Source organism: Lactuca virosa, chromosome 3, assembly GCF_052849685.1.
Source record: "Lactuca virosa cultivar CGN04683 chromosome 3, Lactuca_virosa_CGN04683_v6, whole genome shotgun sequence".
Taxonomy (NCBI): Eukaryota; Viridiplantae; Streptophyta; class Magnoliopsida; order Asterales; family Asteraceae; genus Lactuca; species Lactuca virosa.
Genome location: NC_136428.1, coordinates 50477899 through 50492468, shown reverse-complemented (window position 1 = coordinate 50492468; position 14570 = coordinate 50477899). Strand labels below are relative to the sequence as shown.

Here is a 14570-nt window from a genome sequence, read left to right as displayed (position 1 = left end):
GGTTCGAATTCGATTGATGATAGTTGATTTTGGGGTCCCTGTAATTAAAGCGAAGCAGTGGATCAATAGTTCTTTATTGAGGGTTCATTATCTGTTAATAGCGAAGACTGAATTTGTTTTGGGATAACTGAAATCGAAGGATAGTTGATTTGGATTTGATGTCGATTGACGAACAGGTTAAATTGATGTTTTGATATCGATTTTGGGAAGACCTGTAATAACGAAGCGAAGGTCAAGGTTGAATCGTTGACTGGTAATGAGAACTTGGGTTGAATGAAAAGCGAAGGGTCCCTGTGTTGTCGATGATTTTTGATTTTGATATCGAATGGCTAGTTTGTAAAAACGAAGACTTGATACTAAAAGCGAAGGTTGTTGGTGATTCGTTTTTGGAGTCTCAAAGTTTTGAGTCGATGTTCGATGACTTCATTAGCGAAAGGGTGTACAGGGTTCGTTAACGAGAGGTTGATTTCGAGTACTTATGGTCGAGTAGCGATGTGATGTCGAGTAGCGAGGAGTTGTTGATGCTTCGTTAATGACAAGTCGATGGGTTCGTTGATGAGGTTTGTAGATGAAAAGAGAAGGGATGCTATTTCGATTTTGACTTTTGATATGGTCAAACTTACCATTCGTTACCTTTATAACGAATTGGGAAGAAGAAAACAAATGTTTCGATTTGGGTCCTTGGTCGTTTAAATAATTGACAGTTTTAGTCCACATTCGACATTGGGATAAAAGTTTCTGTTAAATACAGACTTTTCGTTTCGCATCCCTAATGTTTTGAAGTCTTGGCAGAAATTACCCAACTTCGAAATTGGACTAATAATTCTGAGAAATGGAGAATTTTACGAGTTCAGTACCTGTAGTTAATGCGAATTTACACTTTCTGAAAGTGGCAGTTTTTACTCGGATTTTCGAAATTCTTGCAACTCTCACCCAAAAGTTGAAAATTTTCACAAAAATTGGAAAAGTTTCAAGACTTTTTCGTGATTGTTTTTCCATGCAAGTTTTTCGCGGTTTCATTTTTGGCACACATCAACGGGGTGTTATGTGAAGATTATTCCTCGGGCGCTTCTCACCCTTAATGGGTTTTATAATCATTTTTTGATTATAAAAAGGGGGAGAATGAAGAGTGGGTATTCGAAGCTTCGGGTATTCATTTGCGAATTTGAAGACCGGTAAAATTTCGAGGGGGAGTTGGTCTTGATCATGCAAGCTCGTTGGATATTGAAGTTGGGACATCTAATCCTAACTTTGAGGGGGAGAATGTTAGGGTGCAAAGTCACGCTTGGATGTATTTTGTGCTTACCCTCTTGTATTGTGTAATGAATTGTCTTTCCTATAAATAGGAAGTGAGTGACACTCATTTATGTAAGGAACATTTTGTGAGAGCATTAGTTTTAGAGAGAGAAATAGCAAAGACCCATTTGTACTCTTTCTATCAAAAACTAATGAGAGCTTAACCCATATTTATTTACTCTCTTGTGGTCTTCATGTTCATGATTCTTACAATGATTCACTAGATCTTATCAATTCCTCATATGTCATCATGATTCACACATCTACACAATCTTTCCAACACCTTGGATATCAGAAGTGGCCGAGTTTCCCATAAACAACTTATCACCATTTTCCACAACCTTGAAGTTTCTGAACCATTCTCTATTGCAGCAAACATGACGGGTAGCTCCCGTATCAATCCACCACTCCCTTGGATTGGACTCCACAAGATTAACTTCAGAAATAACTGCTGCAAGATCGATGTCAGACACATCTTTCGTTATCTTCTCCACAACATTTGCCTCCTTAGCCTTCTTTGGAAGTTTGCAATTAGCAGCTCGATGACCTCGCTGGTCACAATTATGGCAATTTCCTTGAAAATTTTTCTTGAAAGTTCCACCTTTGGCTCCCACGTTTGAACCCTTGCCTTTCTTTTAGAATTTTCCCTTTCCAGTTTTGTTCTTCCCATAAGTTTGACCATGCTCCACCGCATTAGTTTTCTCAGAAGTAATGGTATAACTACTCTTTTGGGCTATCTTATTGTCCTCTTCAATTCGAAGGCGAACAATAAGGTCCTCAATGGACATATCCTTTCTCTTATGTTTCAAGTAATTCTTGAAATCAACCCAACTAGGTGGTAGCTTCTCAATCATGGAAGAAGTAGAAAAAGGCTCATTAAACCCCATACCCTTGGCATGCATGTCATGTAGGAGGACTTGTAGTTCTTGGACTTGGGACATAACAGTTTTGCCATCGAACATTTTATAGTCAAGAAACCGGGCACCCATAAATTTATTTGTCCCGGCATCTTCAGTTTTATACCTTTTGTCCAATGAGTCCCATAGTTCTTTGGCTGTCTTTGTTACACAATACACATTATAAAGTGAATCAAAAAGACCATTAAGAACATAATTCCTAAACAATAAACCAGAATGTTTCCAAGCATCAATAGCAGTTAAATCTTGCATATCTCCTTCTCATTCGGGCATCCGAGGAGCCTCTTCAGTTAAGAATCTAGCAAGATTCAGTGTGGTAAGGTAGAAAAGCATCTTTTTCTGCCACCTCTTAAAGTACAATCCAGAGCACTTCTTAGGTTTCTCAGCATGATTGACCGGCATGGTCATCACTGGAGCTCCTTGAGCAGTTGGAGTACCATTAGGCTTTGGTGGTTGGGAACTTTCACCAACAATCATGCTACAAGAAGAAGCAAATATAAAACTGTTAAAGATTAGATTTCAATAACAACTATACTGTTAAGTAATGTCTATTTCCAAAAAACAGGTTCTCAAAAGTTGTGAAAACAAAAGAAAGAATCTGAAAACAATTTCTGAAAACAGTAACAGATTATGGATGCAATAAACTTAAACACTTAAATACATGTAAACAGAAAAGTAGAAAAACAGAAAAATGTCTTAGAAAACGATTGCTGAAAACAAATTATGCAAGTGTGAGGGAGAAAAAAAATCGTTTTTATAAGCACTACAAGATGAAACAGAAACAATTTTTTTTCCTTCTGAAGTTTGTTTCGCACAAACGATTTGGTTTAAGACTGTTAGGAAAATATAACCCAAAAACTATACGAAAGAACAAAACCCTAAAATTGTTGACCGAGGCCTGTGTTTAACACAATTTCCTTAAAACAAATTCGCCCTATATGGGTGTTTGTTTCCCATGATACAATAGCAGAAAACAATTCTTCTAGATTGCCCGAACCCTCACTTGGCCCGAATTATACTTTGGTTGCAGCAAGAGAGAAAAGATGAAGCAGAAGCGTAAGAGAGGAAGAGTATTTCGTTTCATTAGGTGCATCGAATCATTCACATAGGCATTGTATTTATACTACCCAATGTAACTGATGTAATTAAAACGAAACCGTAACTGTCACAATTAAATAAGACAATTAATCAAGAAATCTATGATTGATAGCTCTTAATTCATTTTTTAACTATTAACCAAAAGGAAATAATTGCAAAAAGGTCCTTGAACTTTTCTGGTCGACCGGTGGTGCATTCGTGCCCGCACACAAGTTCAGTGGATCGAAGCCAAATTTGGCTCGCATTTGCACCCCCTCCCCTGCGTGCGCGCGCAAGAGAGATCCTTGGTTCTAATAAGTCTTACAAAGGTAGCTAGACTTTATAGTTATAAACCAATTTTCTTTTCATTCTCCCATTAATGTGGGATGAGTGTAAAACCCACTTAACTCCTTTATTTTCTCTTCCAATTGCCCTACTTTGATAAGTAATTTCTCATTCATTTTTAATCTGTTTTGGACGTGTGATATATCGAAACGAAGATATCAGGGAGGAGAACAAGAATATATAATCAATAGTTCATTTTGATTAAATTTAGAGTCCAAAATTTGTGCTAAAAAATGGAGAAAATCCATTTTTGGAAATTAATAAAATTAATTTTCCAACAGAAATATGGCGGATTTTTAGCTTTATGCTTTCTCAAATCCACCCTTTTATCATGTCTTTGCATCTTCATCTCCTGAACCAACAATTAGTTAGATTCTTAGATAATGATTCAATGATTGATATTGTCAACAGGGAGAAATATAAGAGTTCAATGTTGACTGCATTTTTTGACATGAGTAAAATGGATGACATTGCGAGGCAATATCTATATAAATAATTCCCAAGATACTTTACATGGAATGCAACCAAACGTTGTTGGAACCGAAGGGAAAAAGGAGCAATGAGAGGCCGATTGGTTTCTGCTAACCCTGCCGAAGGAGAGAGATACTACCTACGGGTTCTCCTATGACATGTTAGAGGGCCAATGTTCTTTGAATATCTTTATAGGGTGAACGTGTTACATCCAACATTTCGTAAAGCTGCTCTTGAGAGAGGGTTAATAGAGACCGATGATAACCTATCTCAATGTATTACGTAGGCCCCATTATATCAATTTCCTGGGGCTCTTAGAAGGTTATTCGCAACTATACTCATTTATTGCGAACTCGAAGATGTTCGTAAGTTATGGGATGACCACTATAATTCACTTTCTGAATATAATATGTGACAATGTGAAAGTGTTGATCGAGTTCAAACCATGGTTCTTATGGATATCTCTATAATTTTGCACTCTATGGGTAAGCATCTCAATGAGTTTAATATTCCTATGGTAAATACAAACATCAATTTGGAATCTGGAGATTATCGTGAGGTCCAAGAGGAGTACTCCATCTGTGTGGATGATGAACACATTCTTGCAAAAGATTCTCTCAATACCGACAAAAAAATGCATATGATGAGATCATGATCCACGTTAATCATAATCGTCCGGGTGTGTTTTTTATAGATGCTCCTAGTGGAACTGGAAAACCATTTTTATACAAAGCCTTACTTGCCGAGGTTCGTTCCCATGGTCATATTGCACTTGCGACAGCTTCATCTGGTGTTGCAACTAATAATATGCCCCCCGGGGGGGGGGGGGGGGGAAGAGAACATCTCACTCACAGTTTCCGATAAATCTTGATAATAACCCAATGTGTAAAATCAATCAGCAGAGTGTGGTTGCTCAACTACTTCGTTTGGCCAAAATAATCATATGGGATGAAGCATCAATGGCGAATAGGCAAGCAGTAGAGGCTGTGGATCGAACGATGCAAGACATTACAAAGGTGAGCCTCCATTTTAGTGGAAATATAATGATCTTGGGAGGTGATTTTAGGTAGGTGTTACCAGTAATCAGACGTGGCACTAGAGCACAGATTGTAGACGCCAGCTTGAGAATGTCACCTCTTTGGTCCTTGATTAAAAAAATACGTTTAACTATCAATATGAGAGCACTGGCTAATCCATGGTTTTCAGAGTTTTTAATACGAGTTGGCAACGGAGATGAAGAAACCATCTATGGAAGTTTTGTTCGAATACCTGATGATACGTGCATTCCTTGCACCGACCAGGAAAAATTAAAAAACAGTTTGATTAATGCAATATTTCCTTCTTTGCACATCAATGGAGGCTCTTCAGATTATATTATTTCCAGGACGATACTATCAACAAAAAAATGAAAGTGTCGATGAAATTAATGATCAACTGATTGATAGGTTTTATGGAGAGGAAAGGATTTACTATAGTTTGGATGAAGCAGAAGATGATAAGAACAATTTCTATCCGATGGAATTCTTAAACTCTATAAATATTAGTGGCTTGCCTCCTCATTACCTTCGACTCAAAATTGGATGCCCTATAATACTATTAAGGAATATTTGTGACATCCCTAATTTCACGATCAGAAAAGACTGATTTGTTTATGCTTTATTTGAAAATCAAAGTATACTTTTAAAGAAATATGTTGGGGAATTTGTTCCCAAAAACATGATAAAGAGTTTATCAAAGCATTCCCGAAGAAATGTATTTTCATTATATTAAAAACCTCGGGATGTCATTGTCAATACAGTTCAAAAGCATAATCCATTGATCTCTCATCAGACCATCACTCCTATGCTCTCATGCCACTACCTGTTTACAAGAAACTAAGTGGGTCAGGCTGGGGAGCCTGGTGGGAACATAGGGTTTTCAACCCACAATAAGTAAATTCATTAATTTTGTCAAATCATTCAACCCGATTACCCATTCCCGTTATCCTCACCCTACGTCCCTGAAGCATCTACTATAAGGGACCTAGCCTAAGGACTTTCATTGGGGTGACAACACTGCTTAGGGGATTACTTAACAATACATGTCAAATAAGGCAACCATGAAGGGGATGGAGTACACCTGGTGAACACGTATTTCAAATAAACACCTATAGGTTGCGATTCTGCTAGCGTTCCACTGGACTATATAGAATAGTCCGAGGTCGTCATCCATACTACGCTAGATGACTGGATCATCGTAAACATCGATGCCACTCATCATTTTATTTCATCACACATCAGCTATTTCATCTACCCATGTTTTACCCAATATATTCGTAGATATATAAAATACATATACAGTTCAAATCATTTAAAACAAGTATAAATCGTTCATCCAGCATAGATATCAAGAACACAGATAATATGCACACATAGCACGTAATTTATATTAAATACTTCATATCTATGTGTAACTTGAAAGTAACTATGCACTCACTTGTTAAAGTGTTGATTCCAACTTATACAGCGCTTCCCTTCTTAACAATAGAATTTCCTTCGACGAAACCTAGTATTATACCACTAGATTTTAGTCTAATATTTATCGCGACTAATTACGAGCGTTATTATTTTATAAGTGTTAAACAATACTTTTCAACCACTATGTACAGACAGGGGCCAGACATGAAACACCGGAGGGCAGGACCATTTTGGCATTATAGCACTTTTGAAAGCCAACAACCCTATGCGGCCCATCAAACCAGATTCCCCGTACCGTGTGTAGTTAAAAGACATTATAATAACACTTCATATATTATATTTTATAATATATATATTTTTTATAAGTTCATAATAACGATAATAAATTTAAACCTAAGCTATACTTAAAGTTGGGTAAGCATAACTCACTTACCGGGAGGTTTGCTAGAAACCGGGCTCTGCGGGGGCAGAACTTTCCGAGCCGAAAAGCTCTTTTTATCAGAGCTTTCTGGCGCTCCAGGACTCGCCTCTAACACTAGGGAAGTGCTAGGGAAAAACCTTGAAGGTTTGGGAGTATTAGAGAGGGAAATGTGAGAAAGGTGTGAAGAGAAATGGCAATCCTCTCATGTATTTATAGGGCCAGTCCTCGGTCTACGCAGGGCGTACCTTCGGTGGTACGTTGCGCGTACCTCGGTGTGCAGGGCGTTCCTGCTTACGCAACGCGTATGAGAGGACATGCGGCGAGCTTTAGGTGGCGCGACGTGGACAATCCGGATCCTAGTATTGCAAGACCACGGGGCGTACAGGCTATGTACGCAGGGCGTACCCTGTACCCTCGCAACAACCCACTTCCGTCTTCAGAAATCCGCAACTTTCGTATACAAAGCTCTGTTTTCGACGTTCTTTATATCCACGCGTAGGTGGCGACGTACTCTACGACTTTCGTTTAGATTCCGTCGGCTAATTGTGATTTATTTTTAAAGTTATATTTTTAACAGACATGGACAAATAAAGTCCGTTAACAATTCATAACTTTGTCATCCGACGTCCGTTTTCGTCTGTCTTTTTATCGTTGAGCTCCTATTAACGAGATCCTCAATTTATGTTTAGGTTGTGTCGGCTAAAAATCGGTCGATCTAATATTCGAATTCTGGGTTGCACACTCTATGCCAAATCTTAGAAAATTCATAACTTCCTCATACGAAGTTAGATTTGAGCGTTCTTTTTATGCACGCTCTCGGTTTAAGGTATGCTACGACTTTCGTTTAGATCACTAAGGCTAAAAAGTAATTTATCGTAAACTCACTTTTTACGCCATATAGCGGCGTGTCGGTTTTGTCACGAAACTTCAATATGTCATAACTTCTTCGTTAAAACTCGGATTTCGGCGTTCTTTATGTCTCCGGAATCCTTGTCATGACCACTACAACTTTCTTTATAGATATTGGGTTTATCTATTATTTTATTTTTGACGCTTATTTTAATTCTTAATTTATTACATCTTATAAATAAGTATAATGCATAGAAAATCACATAATTCACATAATATTCAAGTAAATCCTCTTTATTACTTCAAAATAGATTACAATTGTTGTCCCTAACTATTACATCATCGTACTAATGCTTAGCCTAGAAACACGGGCGTTACAATATTGATCATTCGAATGGTTTATGTAATGGCACAAGATTGATATGCAGAGGTTTTCAGATGAACGCGATCAATGCGGAAATAGCAGTTGGCCTTCATACTGGAAAACGAGTTTTTTTTTACCAAGAATCCCTCTTTGTCCATCTGATGATGACATGTTTCCATTCAAATTGAAAAGAAAACAATTTCCAATTCGGCTTAGCTTTGTTATGACAATCAATAAAGCTCAAGGCCAAACAATTCCAAACGTTGGTGTTATCTACCGGAGTCAGTATTCTCGCATGGGCAACTTTATGTGGCGCTCTCCAGAGGGATATCATGTGAGAATACAAAGGTTTTAGTGAAAGCTACAAAAGAATTTCAGGGGAGAGGAATTTACACATCAAATGTGGTGTATCAAGAAGTTCTACGTGATATATAAGATCAAATTTTGTATAAACCTTATCGATATATATTAAAATGGTAATGATATTTTTCGATTTATTTGTATTCTTTAAAAATTTTATTTTTTATATATAACTAATTGCAAAAATTCAATGAAATAAAACCATTCCTCAACATTATTCATTTAATTATGAATGTGATGAAATCTTTTTTACATAATTCTTGTGAAATAATTAAAAATAACAAGTCTTTTACATTAAATGATTATAAGCATTTGTTGTATGAATTGGTAAAACAGAAAACATATTTTGATTCCTTTTAAAATTTCTAAACAACAAAAGAAAAAACTCATATTGGAGGAAGATTAGAAATATGATGGTTTCCATTTATTATCATATACAATTACAGTCGCACCACCTCGCTGAGCTAACTTTTCACCAAACAAAAACTAATCACCGCCTAGAAACTTTTTGTCCAAATGAACTATCACTATCGCCGCATCGCGCGCGGGTACTCCATTAGTGTGTGTGTATATATATATATATATATATATATATATATATATATATATATATATATATATATATATATATATATATATATATATATATATATATATATATATATTCGTTTATGAACCAAGAGAGTTTGAAGCTGACTCAACTCCTTGAGATGAGAAACAAAAATCAGCTTCAATAGACAAGTTCTTTAAATGTGAAGAAACTTGACACTTTGCTAAGGCCGGACTGCAAAGCATTGAAAACTTATCAGAAATAAGAAAGAATACTCAAATGAGGCTAAAGGTCCTGTTGAGGATCGATGCTTCATAGACAATGAAAATGTGGAAGCAAACACAAAAATATGATATTCCATTTCATTTGGGAATGTATGGAGAATGATGGTTTCGAGGGCGACTTTCCAAGCTATTTGGTTTGCTAATTTTTTTGGGCAAAATTACTGGATATAAAGGAGGACTGATAAAACTTTTCAGAGATGACAAACCATCAATCCAATTGATGAAGAATCCAGTGTTCCACGGACAAAGCAAATACATAAATAAGATGTTCCATTTCATTCGGGAATATACGTACAATGGACATATCATTGTGGAGTTCATATCCTCGAAAGAGCAAAACACATACAAATTTACAAAGGCGTTGGCAAGAACAAACTTTACTGATATGTGCGAGAAGCTTAGAGTAATTAAGCTCGACCCATGTCCAGTTAAAAAAGGGAGAATGTGAAAGTTTAACCGGATAAATCCAAATTAATGGACTTAGAATCATTTAGTTTTTTTAATTATAGACAAATACTTCATCCTCTTGTTGATTTTAGGCATGTTTCTTATTTAAAGTTGTGCACTGCGAGTTTTTTATTCAATTTAATATAGAGGTTGCTTTCTATCTGTCCCTCTACATCTCTCCTTTTTTCTTTCTTATGTTCGAGAGAAATCCCACGAGAAACAAAATATTTTGTGTTTACTCCATTAAATTTCAGCCTTCATATTTAAAGGGTACACTTTGTTTTTTATTTAATCCAAACACACTTCCTAGAGCTTGCACAATCAAAGACTACTAAGTAATTAAACTTCTACATCGCTCGAATGAACGGGTCTCTCCCCTAAACCACTTAAACCTTATCATAAAGGTTTAAGGCATTATGGTAGTCATGGTTTGATTCATATATATCTGTTTAAGAATTGATGGATATGTTTGTTGATCTCGTCAGGTTTTTCTTCATGAAGAAAATGACCTACACCTTGCAGTACGGTTACATCGTCTAAAAGAGGCACATCTTTTTTGAACCCTCCTTTTTCTATATAGTCTCTAGCACCCATCGAGTTGTAGGTCAGGTCAAGGTCACCCACGATGAACTTAACAGGTACCTTCACTTGAGCTCCGGTCCATGGGCCAGTTAGCTCCCAGTTCCTGTAAATCCTCAAAAAGAGTTTTCTTTTTTGCCCATTTTTACTAAATTAAACAAGTTCAACTTAATTAGCTAGTTCGAATCTAACTTACAAGTTCAAAGCTCGATAGTAGTTTAGACCTCCGGTGAAGCCAGTTTTCTCATATTTGCTTGTGTAGTATTCAAGATCTTCTTTGGACATCCATGAAGGCAAGATTATAGGATCATCAGGTGAGGTTCCGAACCCCATACCCTTGGGTAGAAAAAGAGGGGCAGGTTTGCGATAATTGAAGAAATCATTTAATACTCTATCTGTACCCCATACCGCAAATTCAGCTTCGATTTCTCCAGGTTCCTAGAACATATTCATGTGCATATACAGTGTTAAGGATAGTTAAAGTGACGCAGGTGTTTGTGTGTGTGGAGTGTGGTGAAGGTGTCGCTGATGGGAGATATTGAAGAAAGAAACCTGAAATCTGATGATGTAGTAATCGTTTCCATAGAGAGCACGAAGTCCATCAATAGGTTTGAACATAGGGTTCCTTGGACTGAAAAGAACACTCATATTCACCAAGGCATTTACTTTATCCGGTCGATAATGACACAAAGCCCAGGCAATCATTGCACCCCAGTCATGTCCCACCACAAACACCTTGTCCTCGCCCGGGGCCGCCACGGTGTTGATGAGCGCCACCAGATCTCCAACCACATGATGGGTGGTGAACTTGTTGGGATCGGAGACTGGAGCACCAGTGGTGTCACCGTAGCCACGGAGATCGGGTGCTACAGCACGGTAACCATGTGAGGCGAGATAGAGAATCTGGTGGCGCCAGGTGTACCAGAGCTCTGGGAAGCCATGGATGAAGAGGATGGTTGGGCCTGTGCCAAGCTCTGCTACATGCATGTTTATGTCGTTCACTGCTACCATCTTGTGTTGTATCTTCTCCATTTTTGTATTTCTGTGTGTGTTCTGTGTTATTTTTTGTTATTTGTGTAAATGTTTTTGAAAACCAGTGTGTGGATATATATACCGCTGATGTGTGGTTCCTGTAAGATGTGCGAGATGTGAAATGCCGGCCCTTTTAACGAAAGCATTTATTAATTTTTAAAACATAAAGTAATAGGTTCTTACGTAAAAGTGAATCAATAATACATAAATATATTTTTCTAATCTAAAGAGAATTATATTCGAGTTATTTATGAAAAAGACAAAAGTGTGATCCAATAAATTATATTGTGTTTATTGAGATTTTAACCTAATAATAGTGATTACAAAACTTAATTACTAGATTATTGTACTTTAAACTTTATTTACCAAATGACCCACTTTTTATACAATAAGAGTGTTTAGTATGGTCATCACGCATGCCGTCTTTGTCTAGTTGGCACACCCATAAAGGCGCCATAACGGAAGGAACATCGTCCCAGCTAGCAGTTATGGTAAGCCTCGTTACCACGACAACAAGAAGCAACCTATACCATAGCCAATGAAAATCGATGTCGACCCCCACTTTGACCACGCTAACGGTTAAATTTTCAAATAAATAAATAATAATAATATTTTTTACCTATAAATACATACCATCTACCTCAAATTCATTCACACCGTTCTTTTCTTTCTCTATATTTAATAAAATTTCAATATATCCGAAAAAAAATGGATCCGTTCGACCAGTCCAACAATGATAATGATGATATCTTCCTCAGTACAATGCACGAGTATTGCAGGATCCTGCTACCACAATTAGATCCAGCTCATCTACTGACAAGACGTACGATTTTAAACAGAAATCGTGAAGAATGACACGAACGTCTAGTTCACGATTATTTTGCGGATTTTAATTGTGTTTACCAGCCAAGCGAAAACACAGGCAACTTCGAAAAGACTTGGTGTAACATCCCAAAATTCACGACCAAAAAATTCATTTTTAATATAATAATTATAAAATCATTTGTCTGAAAACAACCATAGAACCAACTCATATAAAAAAAGTATCAATAGTGAAAACATGTCATGATAAAACAACATAAGAGTATTACTCCCAAGATCTCATGTGCGGAAAATGTAGTATCATGCGCTGCGATCATGCTAGCTCCTTTCCATTCGAAGAGGAAGTACCTGAAACCAAAACTGAAAACCGTAAGCACAAAGCTTAATGAGTTCCCTCATCATACCACATACCATACAATAACATACTGTCTAGCATATCTGGGTGTTGGCCTACCCCTTCGGTATCTTTCAAACGGTAACTGCCTAGCATATCAGGGTGTTGGCCTACCCCTTCGGTCTCTTTCAACCGGTAATTGTCTAGCATATCAGGGTGTTGGCCACCCCTTCGGTCTCTTTCAACCGGCAACTGCCTTGCATATCAGGGTGCTGGCCTGCCCCTTCGGTCCTTTCGACCGGTAACGGAGACTATTTCACCCCTATTACTACCATATATCATCCTAGTGCATAAACACATAAATCACATACTGCCTAACATATCTGGGTGCTGGCCTGCCCCTTCGGTCCTTTCGACCGGTAACGGGGACTATTTCACCCCTCCTATCACTATCATATAATATCATAGCATACCAGCACATAAAGCATAACAGATAGTGGCATACCATATAATTATCACAAATACAATCATCACAACTATAATCAACTACTAGTGGGCCGACATTGGTGCCTTCGACCCACTTCTACTGGAAGGTAACTCACCTCAATGTTGCAGAGTAGCTGAACTGTCCTCGGCTCTGAAATCAACATCACTCAAACTCCTACACATATAAGATTTCCTTTATCTACCCTTTCATACTCATACCCCTTTAAGGGTCAACTTTGGTCAAGGTCAAAGTCAAAGTCAACATTCTGGTCAAAGTCAACATTCTGGGTTGACTCAACTCGCCGAGTTGGTCCATCAACTCGCCGAGTTCCATAGATCATAAAACCCTGAAATCGTGATCCAACTCGTCGAGTTCTTTCATGAACTCGTCGAGTTCCTCCTATCCACAAAATCGGGATTTCCCAACCCCACTCGTCGAGTCCGTCCTGAACTCGTCGAGTCTTTCCTTTTTTCAGAATCGGGGTACTTCGACCCAAATCGTCGAGTTCCTATATGAACTCGTCGAGTTCTTCAGTCTGTTAAGCCTTCTCAACGTACGAAGCCATTATTCTTCAAATCTAAGTTCCATATTCCAGATCTGAGTCGAATGAACATCTAGGAGGGTAAAGTTTCCAGCTTTACCCGTTAAAACCCATCCTAGAAGAGATAAGTTCCAACCCTAACTCAAAATGGCCTAGATCCAACTCCACATGCCATCAAAACTTCAAGATAAGCCAATGGGTCATAGATCTGGACTCTAGGGACAGTTTGGGCACGTAAAGTTCCTATCTTTACTTGCATGTATAACCTATTTGGCTCAAAAGGCCAAAAAGATGGTCCATAAGTTCCATGGGGCTTTTATGTCCATAAAGTTTGCACCTTTATGTCATGAAAGCCCTTCAAGACCCTAGATATGAAAGGGTATTCACTTGAGACGTCCATTCCCCAAGGATCAAGATATTTGGACCAATAACCCAATAAAAGTGTTAAAAAGGAGATCTAAGCAATCATTTGGCAAGTTTGAGACTTGCTTACCAAAACCTGACGAGGATAAGGTGAAGTTTTTGGATCTACAAACTCCTTGAGTCCTCAAGCTTCTTCTTCTTCCACAAGCTTTAAACACACAAAACTCTCTCAAGGATGGCTCACAAACTCACAAAAGTGTATTAGGGTTTCGTGGCTAGGGTTTGGGACGATGGAGGCTGCAAATGAGGCCAGCCTTTGGAGGTTAAGGTGTTTAAATAGGGTGCAAAACCCTGAAAATTAGGGTTTCATTCTGCCAGTCCTACTCGTCGAGTTGAGGCTCTCAACTCGTCGAGTAGACTTCCCATCCCGCGTCTAATTTCCATCCCTACTTGACGAGTTTGGGGCCTCCAACTCGTTGAGTTTCTATACAAAAGCGAATAAATTTTAATTAAATACACACCAGGAACCGGGTGTTACAAATCTCCCCCACTTATTTCAGACTTCGTCCTCGAAT

At 37.9% G+C, this 14570-nt stretch overlaps 2 protein-coding genes across 2 annotated transcripts; both read right to left on the bottom strand.

Annotated features, from left to right (window-relative positions):
• Positions 1-1559: 1559 nt before the first annotated feature.
• LOC145163497 (uncharacterized) lies at positions 1560-2465 on the bottom strand. Its single transcript, XM_079082337.1, has 2 exons — positions 1986-2465; positions 1560-1847 (listed from the first exon to the last, which is right to left on the bottom strand). Exons 1-2 carry the CDS (start codon positions 2463-2465, stop codon positions 1560-1562), a joined length of 768 nt encoding a protein of 255 aa, XP_078938463.1.
• A 7587-nt stretch (positions 2466-10052) lies between these two features.
• On the bottom strand, positions 10053-11555 carry LOC145165649 (epoxide hydrolase 1-like). Its single transcript, XM_079084429.1, has 3 exons — positions 10969-11555; positions 10613-10854; positions 10053-10522 (listed from the first exon to the last, which is right to left on the bottom strand). The coding sequence occupies exons 1-3, from the start codon at positions 11446-11448 to the stop codon at positions 10273-10275; spliced, it is 972 nt and encodes a 323-aa protein (XP_078940555.1). The 5' UTR covers positions 11449-11555; the 3' UTR covers positions 10053-10272.
• Positions 11556-14570: the final 3015 nt, after the last annotated feature.

What these genes read in the sequence shown, in the direction of transcription:
- LOC145163497 (XM_079082337.1), bottom strand. Translation starts at nt 2,465, where the DNA reads ATGCAAGATTTAACTGCTATTGATGCTTGGAAACATTCTGGTTTATTG. An exon ending in CTTCTGAGAAAACTAATGCG is followed by an intron (nt 1,848 to 1,985) that starts GTGGAGCATGGT and finishes AATTGTGACCAG; the next exon opens with CGAGGTCATCGAGCTGCTAA.
- LOC145165649 (XM_079084429.1), bottom strand. Translation starts at nt 11,448, where the DNA reads ATGGAGAAGATACAACACAAGATGGTAGCAGTGAACGACATAAACATG. An exon ending in ACTACATCATCAGATTTCAG is followed by an intron (nt 10,855 to 10,968) that starts GTTTCTTTCTTC and finishes AATATGTTCTAG; the next exon opens with GAACCTGGAGAAATCGAAGC. An exon ending in TACTATCGAGCTTTGAACTT is followed by an intron (nt 10,523 to 10,612) that starts GTAAGTTAGATT and finishes GAGGATTTACAG; the next exon opens with GAACTGGGAGCTAACTGGCC.